At 55.0% G+C, this 14,610-nt stretch overlaps 4 protein-coding genes and 1 non-coding gene across 5 annotated transcripts; 4 read left to right on the forward strand and 1 right to left on the reverse strand.

The window, feature by feature from the left end:
- Nucleotides 1-1,532: 1,532 nt before the first annotated feature.
- Nucleotides 1,533-3,285, forward strand: SPSK_06156 (protein PNS1; the record flags this gene model as incomplete). The annotated part of the gene is made up of 3 exons (XM_016732863.1): nt 1,533-1,802; nt 1,869-1,926; nt 2,006-3,285. 3 exons carry the CDS (start codon nt 1,533-1,535, stop codon nt 3,283-3,285), a joined length of 1,608 nt encoding a protein of 535 aa, XP_016592625.1.
- A 1,393-nt stretch (nt 3,286-4,678) lies between these two features.
- SPSK_06006 (uncharacterized protein) lies at nt 4,679-6,946 on the forward strand (the record flags this gene model as incomplete). The annotated part of the gene is made up of 4 exons (XM_016732714.1): nt 4,679-5,757; nt 5,808-6,039; nt 6,085-6,756; nt 6,782-6,946. The coding sequence occupies 4 exons, from the start codon at nt 4,679-4,681 to the stop codon at nt 6,944-6,946; spliced, it is 2,148 nt and encodes a 715-aa protein (XP_016592626.1).
- A 542-nt stretch (nt 6,947-7,488) lies between these two features.
- On the forward strand, nt 7,489-7,560 carry SPSK_11200. Its single transcript has one exon. It is a non-coding gene; the product is annotated as a tRNA-Arg (tRNA).
- A 388-nt stretch (nt 7,561-7,948) lies between these two features.
- On the reverse strand, nt 7,949-8,188 carry SPSK_06807 (uncharacterized protein; the record flags this gene model as incomplete). Its single annotated transcript, XM_016733500.1, has 1 exon — nt 7,949-8,188. One exon carries the CDS (start codon nt 8,186-8,188, stop codon nt 7,949-7,951), a length of 240 nt encoding a protein of 79 aa, XP_016592627.1.
- Nucleotides 8,189-13,560: 5,372 nt separating this feature from the next.
- SPSK_06453 (allergen Asp f 4) lies at nt 13,561-14,580 on the forward strand (the record flags this gene model as incomplete). Its single annotated transcript, XM_016733159.1, has 1 exon — nt 13,561-14,580. One exon carries the CDS (start codon nt 13,561-13,563, stop codon nt 14,578-14,580), a length of 1,020 nt encoding a protein of 339 aa, XP_016592628.1.
- Between the last annotated feature and the right edge of the window lie 30 nt (nt 14,581-14,610).

Genomic DNA, 14,610 nt, shown 5'->3' on the forward strand with positions numbered 1-14,610 from the left:
TTATGGAGTTTGGACTGGCCGTTGAGGCGTCTTGCGACGTGTACAAAATAATACAATGTCACAGTACGAGGAATAGAGGAGACGATACGATCAATCGAGGAAGACAACCATTTCAAAATTGTATTGAATTTACTGCGAAAATCGGCCATGGAGGTGCACAGCTTTGTACAGACTGTATTATTTTTACTCTGACGCCCTCGACCAATGGGCCACACTATGCTTTACATTCCAGAAAAACCAAAACAGCAGACTCTTAGCTCAGCAACAAAAACGGTGTTTACAAAGTAGAGCAACTAGTGTTGTCCACAAAATACGGAGATTGCTGCCATTTTCTTGACTCCTTGTTCAATATTCCATCTACACTCGTTCATTGCGCTTTCTCGCAAGCCATGGACAAGCACTCCCGTCGCTTTCTGCTGCGACACGACATCTCAGTCATCGTATCTGTGGCTTTGGCTCTTGTTTCACCAAACGCGCTTCTCTTCGTCTCCGTTTTTTGCTTCCCCTCTCCTCTCAGCCTTTCGGAGCTTTTCTCTCGGCAATGCGGCCATGGTTCGGTCAGCCCTTGTCTGTTTTCCATCTTGAAATGCGACGGGCGTGCTGATCCGTCCAGGAAAATTTTAAGAATTACGGAGCCAGGCCCGTAAAATTAAGCTGTCTCCTGTGTAGTACTTTGTACGAAATACACACTAAAAGGTTCATCGACATTGTGGAATGGTCGCAATTCCATCGCAATTCCAATCGCATCGAGCATCGGCCGACCATCACAGATTGGTCGGCATCTGCCCAGCGGTCCACTTTTTTGTTTTGCCTCTGCAAATCTTGCAAGTGGGCCACTTTTCGGCGACTGGCACTTGAGCTGATGAGCTGAAAGCCAGCCAAGACGGCACTGCACCAAGTGCACCAAATTGCACCAGATTGCACCAAGATCCAGCCCAAGGTGGCCCAAGAAGGCTCCAAGAGGCCCCACCCACACCTTCCCTTTGTGTACGCCTACACCCAATCTGCGCCAAATCGAGAAAACAGATGAAGTCATCGGCCCCGTCGTAGCTTCTGTTGCTCTTTCCTTTTACCTGTGCCAGGTGCAGATTCGCGCACGAACGTGCCTTCCCTCCGGGCAGCTGACAGGCTGCAAACTGCCGTTTGCTGAATCTGGCACCACAACATAATCGTAAATAATGAGCACAAGAGGCAAGTGCGCCCCAGTACGCGGTTGTGCTGGTCTCTGTGCACCACCGTAGTCTGTAGAATCGCCGTCTTGGCGGTCTCTCCTTCCTCTTGATCGTTCTGCTATGTGGTCTTGCCAAAGTGGGACGCAGCTTGTTTTTGTTTCTTTCATTGCTCCTTCCCCCAACACTTGGCTTAGTTCTTGTCTCTTTCATCTTTTGTTTTGCATCCATTTTTTGCTGGCATCTCGCGATGTTCCATTGAAAGCTGTTCGCGATCCACATCAATACCACCCTGCCTTTCGAGAAGGCGGTCAATTTTTATTGAAACCCATCTTTCGTCAGCCCCCCACGTCCACCGTCGCCATGTCGGGAGGCGAGGCCAACTCGTACTACAACGCCGCCAGCGGCCAGGCACAACACGATGGCAACTACAACGGCAACTACAATGGCAACTACAACAACCAGGACCTGGAAGCCGGCAACGGCTACAACAACCCGGGCCAGAATAAGGGCGCTGCCCCGCCCATGCCCGGCCAGCCGCAGCAACACATGAACATGGACGGCAAGCAGGACTACGACCAGGTGTTTGCGATCCAGGGACCCAAGTACCGGGACATTTGGGCGGGTATTTTGGTAAGTGCCGGCGTTGGGGGTGACAAAAGCAAATTCATCCTATCATGGGCTCGACTAACGTGACAGTTCCTTGCCGTCGTTGCTGGCTTTGCCGCCGTGTCTGGCATCTCCCTCCACGGCTACGGTATGTTTATGCGCATCCTGCCCATTCTGACCTTCACCTGACCCCCCATCGACATGCATTGCTGATTTGCGCTCCACAGCCACCACCCGGTCCGGTACCGGCGGCGGCATCTACGACAGCGACGCGACGTTCGGCCTGACGACCAACACCATCATCTGCCTCGTCATCTGCATTGCCATCGCATTGATTCTGAGCCTGCTGTACATGTTCGTCGCACGCACCTGGACCAAGATGCTCATCTGGGTCACCGGCATCCTCAACATCTGCCTCGGCCTCGCCACCGCCATCTACATGCTCTACCACAAGTACTGGTCCGGCGGCATCGTGTTTCTCGTCTTCGTCGTCTTCACCATCATCTGCTTCATCTCGTGGATCCCGCGCATCCCCTTCAGCGTCGTCATGCTTCAGGCGTCCATCGATGTGGCGCGCCGCCACGGCCACGTCTTTATCGTCTCGCTCATCGGCGGTCTCGTCGCGGCGGCCTTTGGCGTCTGGTTCTCCATCACGCTGGTGGCCGTGTACGTCAAGTACGAGCCGGGCAGTACGTGCGACGCGAGCGGCGGCGGGTGCAGCACGGCCAAGGTGATTGGCCTGATGGTGTTCATCACGTTTGCCGGCTACTGGATCACCGAGTGGATCAAGAACACGATCCACGCGACCGTCGCGGGCATCTACGGCTCCTGGTATTTTGCGCAGAACGACGCCAGCTTCCCGCGCGGCGCCACCCGCAGCGCCGCCCGCCGCGCGCTCACGTACAGCTTCGGCAGCATCAGCCTCGGCAGTCTTGTTGTCGCCATTATCAACTTTTTGCGGCAGCTGTGCTCCGTGGCGCAGCAGCAGGCCGCCGGCTCCGGCGACACGCTGGCCAGCATCTTCTTCTGCATCCTGGGCTGCTTCATCGCCATCCTGGACTGGGCCGTCCAGTTTGTCAACCGCTACGCCTTCTGCCACATTGCGCTCTACGGCTCGTCGTACTTTGAGGCGGCCAAGAACACGTGGACCATGATCAAGGACCGCGGCATTGACGCCCTGGTCAACCAGTGCCTGATCGGTCCCGTCTTCAGCATGGGCGCCACCTTTGTGGCGTACGCGACCGCGCTCGCGGCCTACGTCTTCTTGCGCGTCACCGACCCGGCCTACAACTCCGACGGCAGCTACACGCCCGTCATTCTGGCCTACGCCTTCCTCGTGGGCCTGCAAGTGTGCAACATCTTCACGACGCCCATCAGCAGCGGCGTGGACACCATCTTTGTCGGCATGGGCTGGGACCCCAATGTTCTCCAGGAGCGCCACAATGACCTCTACCACCGCATGGTGGAGGTGTACCCTCGTGTGCAGCAGGCCATCCGGTCTCGGTAAGAGAGACAAGGGCAACGTCAAGACGGTTGGGAACGAAGGGTAGGACGAGGACTTGGTCGTGGGAGGCGTGGGAGAGATAGTGGGAAGGGACGAGCAGCGTGGGGGGCAAGCAGTGATTGGTGATTACGTGGGAAGCAATGGACAGCAAACGTTCATGCTACTGGACTGTGCATTTCCGAACAAACTTTTGTGGTAGGTATAGACGGGCCATTGGCCACTGTTATTGGCTACGGAACATCTTGTTTTTTTGTTTTTATTTTTAATTTTTTTTGATTAAGAAGATTGGCGTTATTCTTTTCCCCATTTTTTGTCCTCTCAAAACTTGGATTGCCTTTTTGCCTTTTTGTCTCCGTGGTTGGTGTGACTGATTTGATCCAATGCAGACTGGGCGTGTCAAGTAAAGAGTGAGGCACACCCCAAAAAGCTCCTATGGACGTATGGATAGATTGGATGGCACGGCCGGACCAGAGGCGAGCTCCAGCGGCGAGCACATTGTGTGTACGCGTTTCACGTCTCGATTGTCGACTTTGGACGGTCGACTGTCCAGTCGAGTACCGGAAATGCATCCCGACGTGGTGCTTGGAACCAACCGGGCCATGAAAAGCGGCTGCGCATTTCAGGCTGTTTGCCGCCTCATAACGGAAGATGCACAAACTACGTTGGTTTTAATGGCCGAGTTAAGGGATTGATAAGAGAAGAAGAGAAGAAGATGCAGAGTGAAGAAAAGACGATGCAGAAACGAAAAGAAGAAACGAAAAAAAAAAAAGAAAACGAAGACAAAAGAGAAAAGAAGATACCAGACTACAGAAGCAAACTCTCCAAGTAAGTCATTTGTTTTCTTTCCATTGCCATGTTGCATGCTAGCGAAGTGCAGACAGCTCCAGCAAGACAGGCCGTCAACTAAGCCCATTCATCATTTATCGTTCATCAATGAGGTTCGGCGGACCGTCGTCAGTGCCAAGAGCAAAACGATCTCCCATCTCTTCCTGGTTAATCAACGGTAAAAGATCCGCGCCCCCAACATCCGGATTCTATTTTGGCCGTGTCTGGATATTTTTCAATTCATCTATTCGTCTCCCAGAACATCAGGTTCGCGTCAAATATCCCAATATCAACCCGCCGAGTTTACGTACACGTGTGAGTCGGCAGCCGAATATTCGTCAACACACTTACGTGGTGCCCAGCGAAAGATGTGACGTGATGAATTGGCTGATGGTATGTGAAGCGTTTTCTGTTCTCTGTACGTTTTCTGACTTTTATATATTTTGTCTTCCTTTTTTTCCCTTCTTTCTTTTGTCTTCTTCTTTCTCGGATCCTCTCTCCTCTTCTGCCATGTGCTTGTATTCACCGCATAGTCAACCTTGAGGCGCCGCCCTCTTGACTACTCGTCAATATGATTTCTCACCATGGCTTGCGTGTGGCCGTGGCCGTCCTCGCTGGCCTGCCTCGGCTGATCGCGGCCGACAGCTCGCCCTATCTCCTTACACAAAACTACCTCCCGCACAACTTGACCGACGGTTTCGTCTTCCGCACGGCTGCCGACTACCCGGGCACAGGCGATCCCACGCATGGATTCGTCAACTACGTCGGCCTGGACACGGCCACTGCGGCCGGGCTGGTCAAAGTCGTCGCCGGCAGTGCCGCCCAGGGAGCCCCGTTTTCTGCCGCGCGCAAGCGGAACGAGCAGCTCTACCTAGGGGTCGACCATACGACTGTCCTCAACGTGTCGTCCGCGGACGTGGCCAACTCGTCCGTCGTCGCCACCACCCCCACCCCCAGTGCCGCCGGCCGCGGCCGCTCATCCGTCCGCCTCGAGTCCCGTGCCACCTTCTCCCGCGGCCTCCTCGTCGCCGACTTTGCCCACATGCCTGCGGGCCAGTGCGGCGTCTGGCCCGCCTTCTGGGCGTACAATTTCAAAGAGGACCCCGTCGGTGAGGTCGACCTGCTCGAGGGCGTCAACCACCAGGCGGCCAACATGGTGTCGCTGCACACGGGCGGCACGTGCGAATTCGGCGCGTCGGCCGACGAGACGGGCGTGGACCGCCGCGATTCGTGCACGGTGGTCTATGGAAACGCATCGACATACGGCGGCTGTGGCGTCACGGCGCCGGCCACGGCCAATACGTACGGGACCGCCTTCAACCGCGTCGGTGGCGGCGTGTATGCAGCCCTGCTCGAGGCGGACCAGCTGCGGGTCTGGCACTGGCCGCGGGGCAGCGTTCCGGCGGATGTGCAGCAGGGAGCACCTGACCCTTCCTTGGCGTCCAACTGGGGCCGGCCGCTGGCCGTCTTTTCGCAGGCCAACGGCGGCTGCGATGTGGCGGCCAACTTCCACACCCTTACGTTGATTTTGAACACGGACTTTTGCGGCATCAACCAGGCGAACGGCATATGGAACAACGACGCGGCGTGTGCAGCGTACCCGACCTGCGAGGCCTTTGTGGCGAGCCACCCGGAGGCCTTCAACGAGACGTACTGGCTGGTGAACTCGATCCGGGTCTACGAACCGGGACCGTCGACAGGGCCGGTGGTGCCCGTGCCTGTGAATACGACAACGCCGGTCAATACAACGACACCTGTGTCCACGGCCGTTCCCACGCAACCGCCGTTGTCGTCAAACTCGACACGGCCAGTGCCCATCTATACAAATACAACATCGCACGTCGTGCCGGTACCGACGGCCAACACGACGACATGGACGACGGCCAACACGACAACATGGACGACGACCAAGTCAACGACGACCAAGGAGACGTCCACTGAAGTTTCGACGACTGAAACAAGCTCAACAACCGTAAGTTCGGAAACCGAGACGACTTCTCTGACGACCTCTCTAACGACTTCTCCGACAACGGTACAAAATTCGACCTCTCAGATACCAACATCAACGTCAACATCATCAACATCATCAACATCGTCGATATCTACATCAACGTCATCATCAACATCTATATCAACAACTTCTACACCAACAACTTCTACACCAACAACTTCTACACCAACAACATCTACATCAATATCTACATCAACATCTTCATCAACAACGTCATCAACAACGTCATCAACAACTTCTTCATCAACATCAGCATCCACATCATCTACATCGACATCTACATCTACATCTGCATCGACATCGACATCGTCTACTTCAAAAACAACAACGCCAACGACGCTCCGGACGACGACCACAAAGACAAAGCCCCCTGTCGAGCCCACACCAACAAGCAAGAAGACGACAACAATCACCCATCCACCCGGGCCCACCAAAACGCCCTATTGGCCATGGCCGATCTGGACGACGCCGGGGCCTGCCAAACCGACGCCAACAACGGAGCCCCCAACCAAGCCGACCGCGACTGCCTCTCCCACCAGCCCCGTTGTCCCTGCCTGGCCCAAATGGCCACACTGGCCCGCACCCGTGCAGCCCTGGCGGCCCTGGACGCCGTGGCATCCGTGGGGGCCGCCGACGCCGTGGAAGCATCCATGGCACCACCAGCATGGCGACGGTCATGGCGACGACGACGATGGGGACGACGATGGGCCGTACAGTGGCAATCCGTTTAGGGATGACGGCGATGGCGATGATGACGACGACGACGACGACTCCGGTGACGACGACTCTTGGGGTGAATGGAAGTGGAAACATCACCATCACCACTGAGGTAGGAGAGGTCGCTAGAGGCCGGTAGTCAGTGTCGTCAGACACTCTCTTTTATTTCCTTTTTATAATAATTTCATATTGTATCGGCTATTTAGTCTTCGTTTATAGATTTTCTTTTTGGTCTTTCTATTTTATATCCTTTTTATTAAAAACAGTAATTATTTACTACAATGCTTTCCGATTCTGTTCTGTATTTAGTATTCTATATTTAACTTTCAGTATTCAGTATGCTGATTCTTTAAGGGACACCGTCTAAGGGGGTGGAGGTTGGCCTGTGATGAGGGATGACTTGATTTTCGTGTTGTGCGATGTGGTTCCGACAATGTCTTTACGTCTGCGTCTGCTTCTTGGCTTCATTCTCTACTCTTTTGCAGAGGTTTCGTAATCAGTATAGATTGTAATCAATGTTCATACACGAAACTGCCGAGCAACTGTAAATGTGTCGATGCTTCCTTTCTGTTGGGCAGGCATGTTTGGTCTTCACACCGCCCATATGTCTTTCCTTTATATATCACAAACCAGTCTACCCACCAATCAAAACAGGTCCAGTGGCCAAATGGCAAGGCGCTTGGCTACGAACCAAGAGATTGCAGGTTCGATCCCTGCCTGGATCGTTTTTTTTTTTTTTTTGTGGAATTTTCTTTTGCAGTTTGAGCAAAATTGTTTCGGTGTACGTTTGTAAAACCCGTATACAGTGATACTGCTCACCTCTTCTCAATGTCTCGCGACAGGTCGTCGCCTCAATGGGGAGACCGTTGGAGATCTCTTGTTAGCATGTGATAGAAGCGACCATCACGAATTCATCTTTGTCACGTGCGGGGCAATAGCTGGACCTGACTTGCTCTGTTAGTTTCTTCTTCCTTTTTCCCAGTTTTTAAATATTCACCACATTGCCTCTCGTAAAAATGAAAATTTGCATGTGCTCAAAGACTCCCTCATGGCAAGTTCCGTTTTGCCCTCTTTTGACTGTGGGTGTTGGGTGAGGCTAGACATGGCTATTCCCTATTCCCGTTTTGTCGAAACCTTCTCCCGCACATTTTTCTTTCTTCGCCTCCCACCGGCGCCGTTTTCTTCAGGTACAAATCTGCGACGGTACACGACGGTGATCTGACGGCCGCCCGTGTTGCCGGTGCAGCGGATGGCCGTGCAGAACAAAGCACTGGACGCTAATTTTTCTTCTTCAACCGTCGATAGTTGTGCTCCCGGCCCTCTGGGTTTGCCCCTCCTCCGTCGTCCCTCCATCGTGCGTCCGTCCGTTGTTCGCGTGGCAGTTGCCGTGGTCGTGTCTCTTCTAGTTTGTCGTTGCTCTCTTGGTGCCAGGGCGATTTCTCGTGTTTCAGTGCCCTCGTGGTTTTTGGACGAGTTTACGAGCAACCGTGTTGGATGGGATGTGCCGCCGTCTTTGCCGTTCGTCTTTGGCTATGCAAACTCCATGAGCCGATTTGTCAGGCGACCTCGGGGCCTTTTAGTGTCCATTGGGCCCCGTCAAACGTACAGTAGACCGTGGTTCGACGGCGCCAGGCTACTGTGCACCATCCGTGTAAGTGAATCCCCCGTCTGATGCAGACATACATGGTATTGGTATTCTGGACACATGTCCAAGACGAGGCAAATGCATCTGCAACTACCACCCTCCGTGCCAGGATCGCGGACCGAATGGTGCATGTGCCATGGCACCCGACCTGCAGAGTTTTCGTCCTGTGCAGGAACGGCATGTGCAGGTCCCAGGACCGGGCCTGGAGGACGGCAGGCACGCTGCTCAATGTCGTCTCTCGTTGATGCCTGGTGACAGTGGTGACAGAGCGGCTTCTGCGGGCGGGACAACCGTGCACCATCCCGTCGTTGTACGGTGTTCCGAGTAGACGATCTTCGCTGAGTGGAGAGTGTCTCCATTGTCAGCTGTGCGAGTCGCCGAGGGCAGGCAGAAAAGGGCCAGAACTGGACAGAACAAAATGGGTTCCGCCAACGAGACGCCGCCGAGCACACAGTACGGCGCATTGGTTGCCAGGTCTTGTTTGTCGGGGACGCAAAAGACTGGGTCAAGATGCATGGTCAACACTGGTGAAAGCCCGTGGGCGACACATCGTGCCCACACACACCTCTACGGCAGCAAGTGAGAGCCCAGTATCGCGAAAACTCTTTAAAAACTCAGTGGACAGAGCGCTGAAAAAAAAAAAAAAGAGACTGCGAGAAAAACTAGTCTAGCTTGCATTGTGAGGCGGACGTGGGTCATAAGCAGAGACGATGGAGACGATCGAACGTATGGAGTCGAACAGTCTCCGCTTGTCCTGTCACACATTGTGACACTTGTCCCAGCACGGACAGGACGCCTCCACTGGAGCGGACGGGAAGACAGGGCGGGAAACATGGCGGGGAGACTGGACAATGGGGACACAAAGTGGGAAAAGTGGTGCAAAATGTCGAGCAACGACACACGAGTGAGAGGAGGCAGGACGGGCAGGAAGGGCTGTAACTTCTCTGCACGAGCTGCACGAGATGCCATGTAAGTGAGAGTTGGACAGAATCTGCAGGTCGGAAGCGCAGGCAACAGGAAGACAATTTCACCAAGATGTCTCGGGAGAATGTTCGGAGGACAGCCCGGAGCCAGTGTGCCAGTATGGCAAAAGCAGGATTTGAAAACTCTGAATCTTGACATCGATCGAAAATCCTGCTCGCCAAAACGGATTGTCTCATTGTGTGCCGTGCACGGCATGTCAGCATGGGATAATGCATTGTATACAACATATTGTAAGTTGCAGTGCGGCCCAAGTTCCGGCAGCTGGGAAGACTGGACGAGACAGCATGTAAGATGGCGCCTTCAATGGTGCCGGAAGCTGGACGGTGTTGCAGTGGACCCTCGGTGGCAAGACGGGAGTGGGCTTCCAGAAAGTGCTACTTGGCCATGTGGATATTGCTCGTGGCGCTTTTTTTCTGGTTATTTTTTAGTGTTTCGGCGGAAGAGCATGCATGCGCCTAGGCCCGATATGGGCGACGGTGGTGCATACACGGAATAACAGCTGGCGCAAAAGCTGTCAACGACGGACGGGTGAGAAACTGGAAGGGTGTACGTAGTCTGTTGTAATACCGGAATGCCTGCGTGGAGGGTATGCAGGGGAAAAGGAAAAAAAGAAAAGAAAAAATAGAAAAAAAAAGAGAAACAGCCACCAGGCACACTGGCAGGAACCCACGGGAAACCAAGAACGACAAAGAATCGAACCGTGTCCGTAGACGACTGGGTGAGACCAAAATCCCTCACTGCACGTCGTGAACAATGTACGCAGCGCAGTGTCTTGTGGGTGTGTCCTGTTCCCGACTGTCCCGTCTGTCTCACTGAGAGGCCATATCTCATCACTGTACCTGGCTCTCTTACCGGCCGCTGCATGGTCTCGTGGTGGTTCGAACAGCCATAGGCCACAGCCAAACGGCCAAAATGGCCAGAAGCAGACTAAAGCGAGAGCCTAGCCTTTGTTGCAGAGCCAACTTCTGAATAGTTTCATTGGATCTTTTGCGACTCGGTTGTTGGACTCGTGCGGTTATATGTAGCAGTCTTGCGGTCTAGTTTGGCCGACCTAGCGTAAAACCGACTCAACTCGCGTCCGTTGCGCTGTTTGTTGTTCTTTGTTCTCTGTTTCTGTTCCTGGACCAAAGCGTCGACGGATCGGATGGGTGGGCTTTGCGCGGTCGACATTTGAAAAACCATTGGGTGAGGTGGAACGAAGTGGATTTGGTGAGACGGCCGTCAGGCGGCCGTCTTTGTTCGGTTTTTGCTGGCGCGCGGCAGCGGGCGGCTCTTGGGGGAGCGAGGGTGGGGTGGGACCCTGACCCTGGGACCTGGGGACTTGGGCTGGGCTCAGAAACAACACAAAGGAATAAACGAACATGCGGACGACGGATGAAACAAAACAACGCAGAAGGTGAGGCTGAAAATAAAGAACAAAAAAGGAAAGAAAAGCGGAAAGAAAGACACTGTAAAAATAGGATGAAACGAAACACCAACTTGGGCAAAGGAGCAGAATAGAAAAGGGATAAGTGACGTGCCTCAAAGACGATTCAAATGCTCAGACCAACTTGCACCAACTTGACAAAGAGCACACCTCAAACAGACTATCGACGACTGGCTCGCGGAAGACAAAGCAGTTTCAAGCAAGGACGACGAGAAATGGACAAACGGGTGCAGAACTACAAAGAAACAAGACGAGGGGGAACAAGAGGGAACAACGGCGTGAGGACGGCGTGTGGAGAAACGATGGATACAAGTGACAAAGACACAAAGAAAAGGACGACGAGACAAGTGTAACAAAACAGTGGGCATGTCTTGCTTGTCTTTTCACCTTGGCTGTCCCTTCACTGACACGCACTGACACCGCAGTGGATGCACGGCCACGTCAACCGGCAGGAACCGAGTGACGAGCAACATGCAGTCGGGCATCAGAGCAGTGGCACGACTCGACTCACGACTCACAACTGCTCATGCACAATGTGAGACAGTGCAACAGACTACAGATACGTCGTGGCACGATTGCCGGCCGTGTCGTCGAGGACGTGGCCGATGGCGCCCCAGTAGTAGTCTGTTTATGTATCTTACAGCGACCTTTGCTGTAGTCGCCTTGGTCTTCGACTCGATTGCGTGGCCATGATCCACTGTGGTGATGGTGGCCGTCTTTCCGCAGTAAAGCCTCAGCAGCCAGCGCCACAACTTGACGACGCTTTGCCCGTTTTGGGAGGCGGTAGACACAAAGGTTCACGGCGAACGAGACGACTGTAGCGCAACTTCCAGCGGCGAGACGATGCTGTTAGGCCCGGCTGTAGGCATTTTGGCCTGTCGGTTCCAGGCACAGGCCTGTGACTGGTGGGAAGCCGCCATCAAGAGCCGGTAACAGAGTCCTGTCGTACGCCGAACTGCACTGAAAATTCTGCTCTCCCCTGCTGATCCGCCCCCCGGCCCCAATTTGGCGTGAAATGACACGCCGTCCTTCGGGATGAACAGGACATTGTGATTGGACCGACCCTGAATTTAACCCGCTTTTCCGTCTGTTTTCTCGCGGTCGTCAGTCTGCTTTTCAAAACGACGCCACAAAACGACGGTGCGCGCTGCCATTGGCTGCTGCCCCTGAACGGTGTGGCCCACTTCTGTTGTTGTTCCTGCATCGCCCTGGTCCCTGTTTGTTCATCTGGCACTTCCTTCCCTTTCACCATAACCTAACTGACCTGCACAAAACAACGCACAAAGCACAGCACAATGTTGTGCGTAGCTGTCGACGTGGCCCATGCACGGCAGCAAGACAAAGCCACCATCACCCCCAGAGCACACGTAAGATACTTGTCGCCGTCTCCATAGAAGCGACACGAGGTAGCGCCGTGTGGTGCAGCAGCGATTGCCTGCAGTGGCTGGCCTTTGGTGTCCTTTTCCACTTGTCCTTCTTGCCTTCCCTTGTTGTCAATGCCTGTTCTTTCCTCGTGATTTCTGTCTCTCTATTTTGCCTCTTCCCAGTTCTTTCCTCGTATCCCCCACCCAACACATGCCAGTCCCAACCACAACAAACTGCCTTGCGTGTCCACGTACACATGCCCGCCGTAGCGTGTAAATAAGATACTGTTTTCTGCATCGACGGGCGTGCCAGCCATTCTCTCGTCGCCTGTTTTGTCTGCCGCCCAGAATGTATGTCGTACATCGTACGTGTGGCTTACTTCCTCTTGGCCTCTCTTGGCCTGGCTCTTTCCACCAGCCACCAGGGCCCCCTGCTGGGGCCAGCCCAAAAGGAAACAACGACCTGGGCGTCGGAGGGCCTGGCCCAAAAGCGACCCAGAAAAGAGTGGTCCGGCAGGCGCAGAAAAGATGGAGCCAGGAAAAAGTCCTCATGTCCACTTCGGTCGCTCTTGCCTTCTGGCAGCCCGCTTCGGCCTCGGACCCACAAATTCCTGCAATCTCGCTGCACTACTACGATGTACTTCGTACGAGAAAGGGCAGTCGCGCCCAAGCAGCGCAAGTCCCCCCTGCCCTTTTCGTCGTCCCCTGGCGCCGCCCACACCCCCTTCCTTGTTTGTACCTGGCCGTGTCTCCCCTTTTCCTTTCGCCCTTTTGCCTTTCGCCCTTCGTCTCTCTCGTCTCTTCTTCCTTTCTCTTCACGCCTCACCGTCGCTTGTTCTTTTTTGGTTCGCCGCCTCGTTACGGTTGTCCGTCCATTCCTTACGTCTCCTTAAAAGACCTCACCTCCCACACCCCCTGGGCCCTGTCTCGTCCTCCCTTCCTTTCCCCTTGTCTGGAAATACTCCGTGCACGCCTTTCATTTCGTTTTCAATCCCAATATTTTCCTTCCATCGCGAAGTTCGTTCCTTTTCGTTGCTTTTCAGCAAACGACCACACTCCTTTTTTTGTGTTTTCTACAGCACCAACGCTCTCTTGGAAAGCCAGCTCTTTCCAGACACCCACTCTCCTTGACAATCGACGCATATATCCTATATCGCGACAAGATAGCAATCACCAGTTCTGGCCAACTTGGATACCGAAAGCAGACATCACAAAACTCTTGCAAAGAACACGACTGTTACGACAACCCAATACGATCCTTATTCATCACATTGAGATTTAAGCAGCACACGCAAAAACATCCACAATGCGCTTCACAAACGCCCTCCTCCTCGCCGCCATCGGCGTCTCCGCCCACCCTTCGGGCCACGCTCACCTGCACCGCGCCGTCCACGAGCAGCACCAGGCCGAGAAGCGCGACGTCCTCGTCACCGCCACCATTGACGGCAAGGTCGTCTCCTGGACCCAGGGCGGCTCGCCCTTCAAGGCCGCCCACAAGCCCACCGATGCCGCCGCCGTCGTGAACACCCCGACCACCACGTCGACCCCTGCTGCTGCCGCCACGCCCAGCACCAAGGCCTCCAGCTCGGCCAAGGCCGCTGCCTCGCCGTCCGCGGCTGCCTCGCCCGCCTCGTCGGCGGCGCCGTCGTCCTCCGACTCGTCCTCGGGCGCCTCCGGCAGCGGCATCTCGACCTACGAGGCCTTTGGCTCCTGCGCCAGCTCCAAGGCCCGCAAGACCAAGAAGCGCGCCACCGAAGCCAATATCGCCTACGCCGGCAACACCGGCTGCAACGGCTACGGCTCCAACGTGAAGCTGGTCCAGTCCAGCATTGCCGATAAGTACACGTACATCGTCAAGGCCGTCAACAGCGCCAGCTCCACCATGCAGTGCCAGGTCTGGAACAAGATTGGCCCCGACGGCGGCGTCAACGGCTTCTTCATCAACAACCAGGCCCTGACCTTCACCATCCCTGCCGGCGCCTCGCAGCACGTCGTCTTCGACGCCAACTCCCAGGGCGGCATGTGCTGCCAGGAGGGCTCCGTGTCTCTGACCGATGCCGGCGAGTTCCTCTGCCCCTGGCTCGAGTTCGACTTTGGCGACGCTGCCAACCAGGGCTGGTCCGGCTTTGACGCCTCCGCCCTCGTCGCCGGTTCCGCCAAGGCCCCCTTTGGCGCCCTCAATGTCTGCACTGCCGACGGCGCGACCTGCTCCACCCTCTTCGCCGGCGGCGGCGGCACCAACGCCTACCTGCCCGGCGACGAGAAGCTGGACGGCATTGGCGGCAACCTGGCCCCTGGCGCCGTCTCGCTGATTGCCACATGGTAAAGCAACGACTTGGCCCGCAAGGCTTTGCCG

This window comes from Sporothrix schenckii (genome assembly GCF_000961545.1).
Source record: "Sporothrix schenckii 1099-18 chromosome Unknown Cont38, whole genome shotgun sequence".
NCBI classification, from domain to species: Eukaryota; Fungi; Ascomycota; class Sordariomycetes; order Ophiostomatales; family Ophiostomataceae; genus Sporothrix; species Sporothrix schenckii.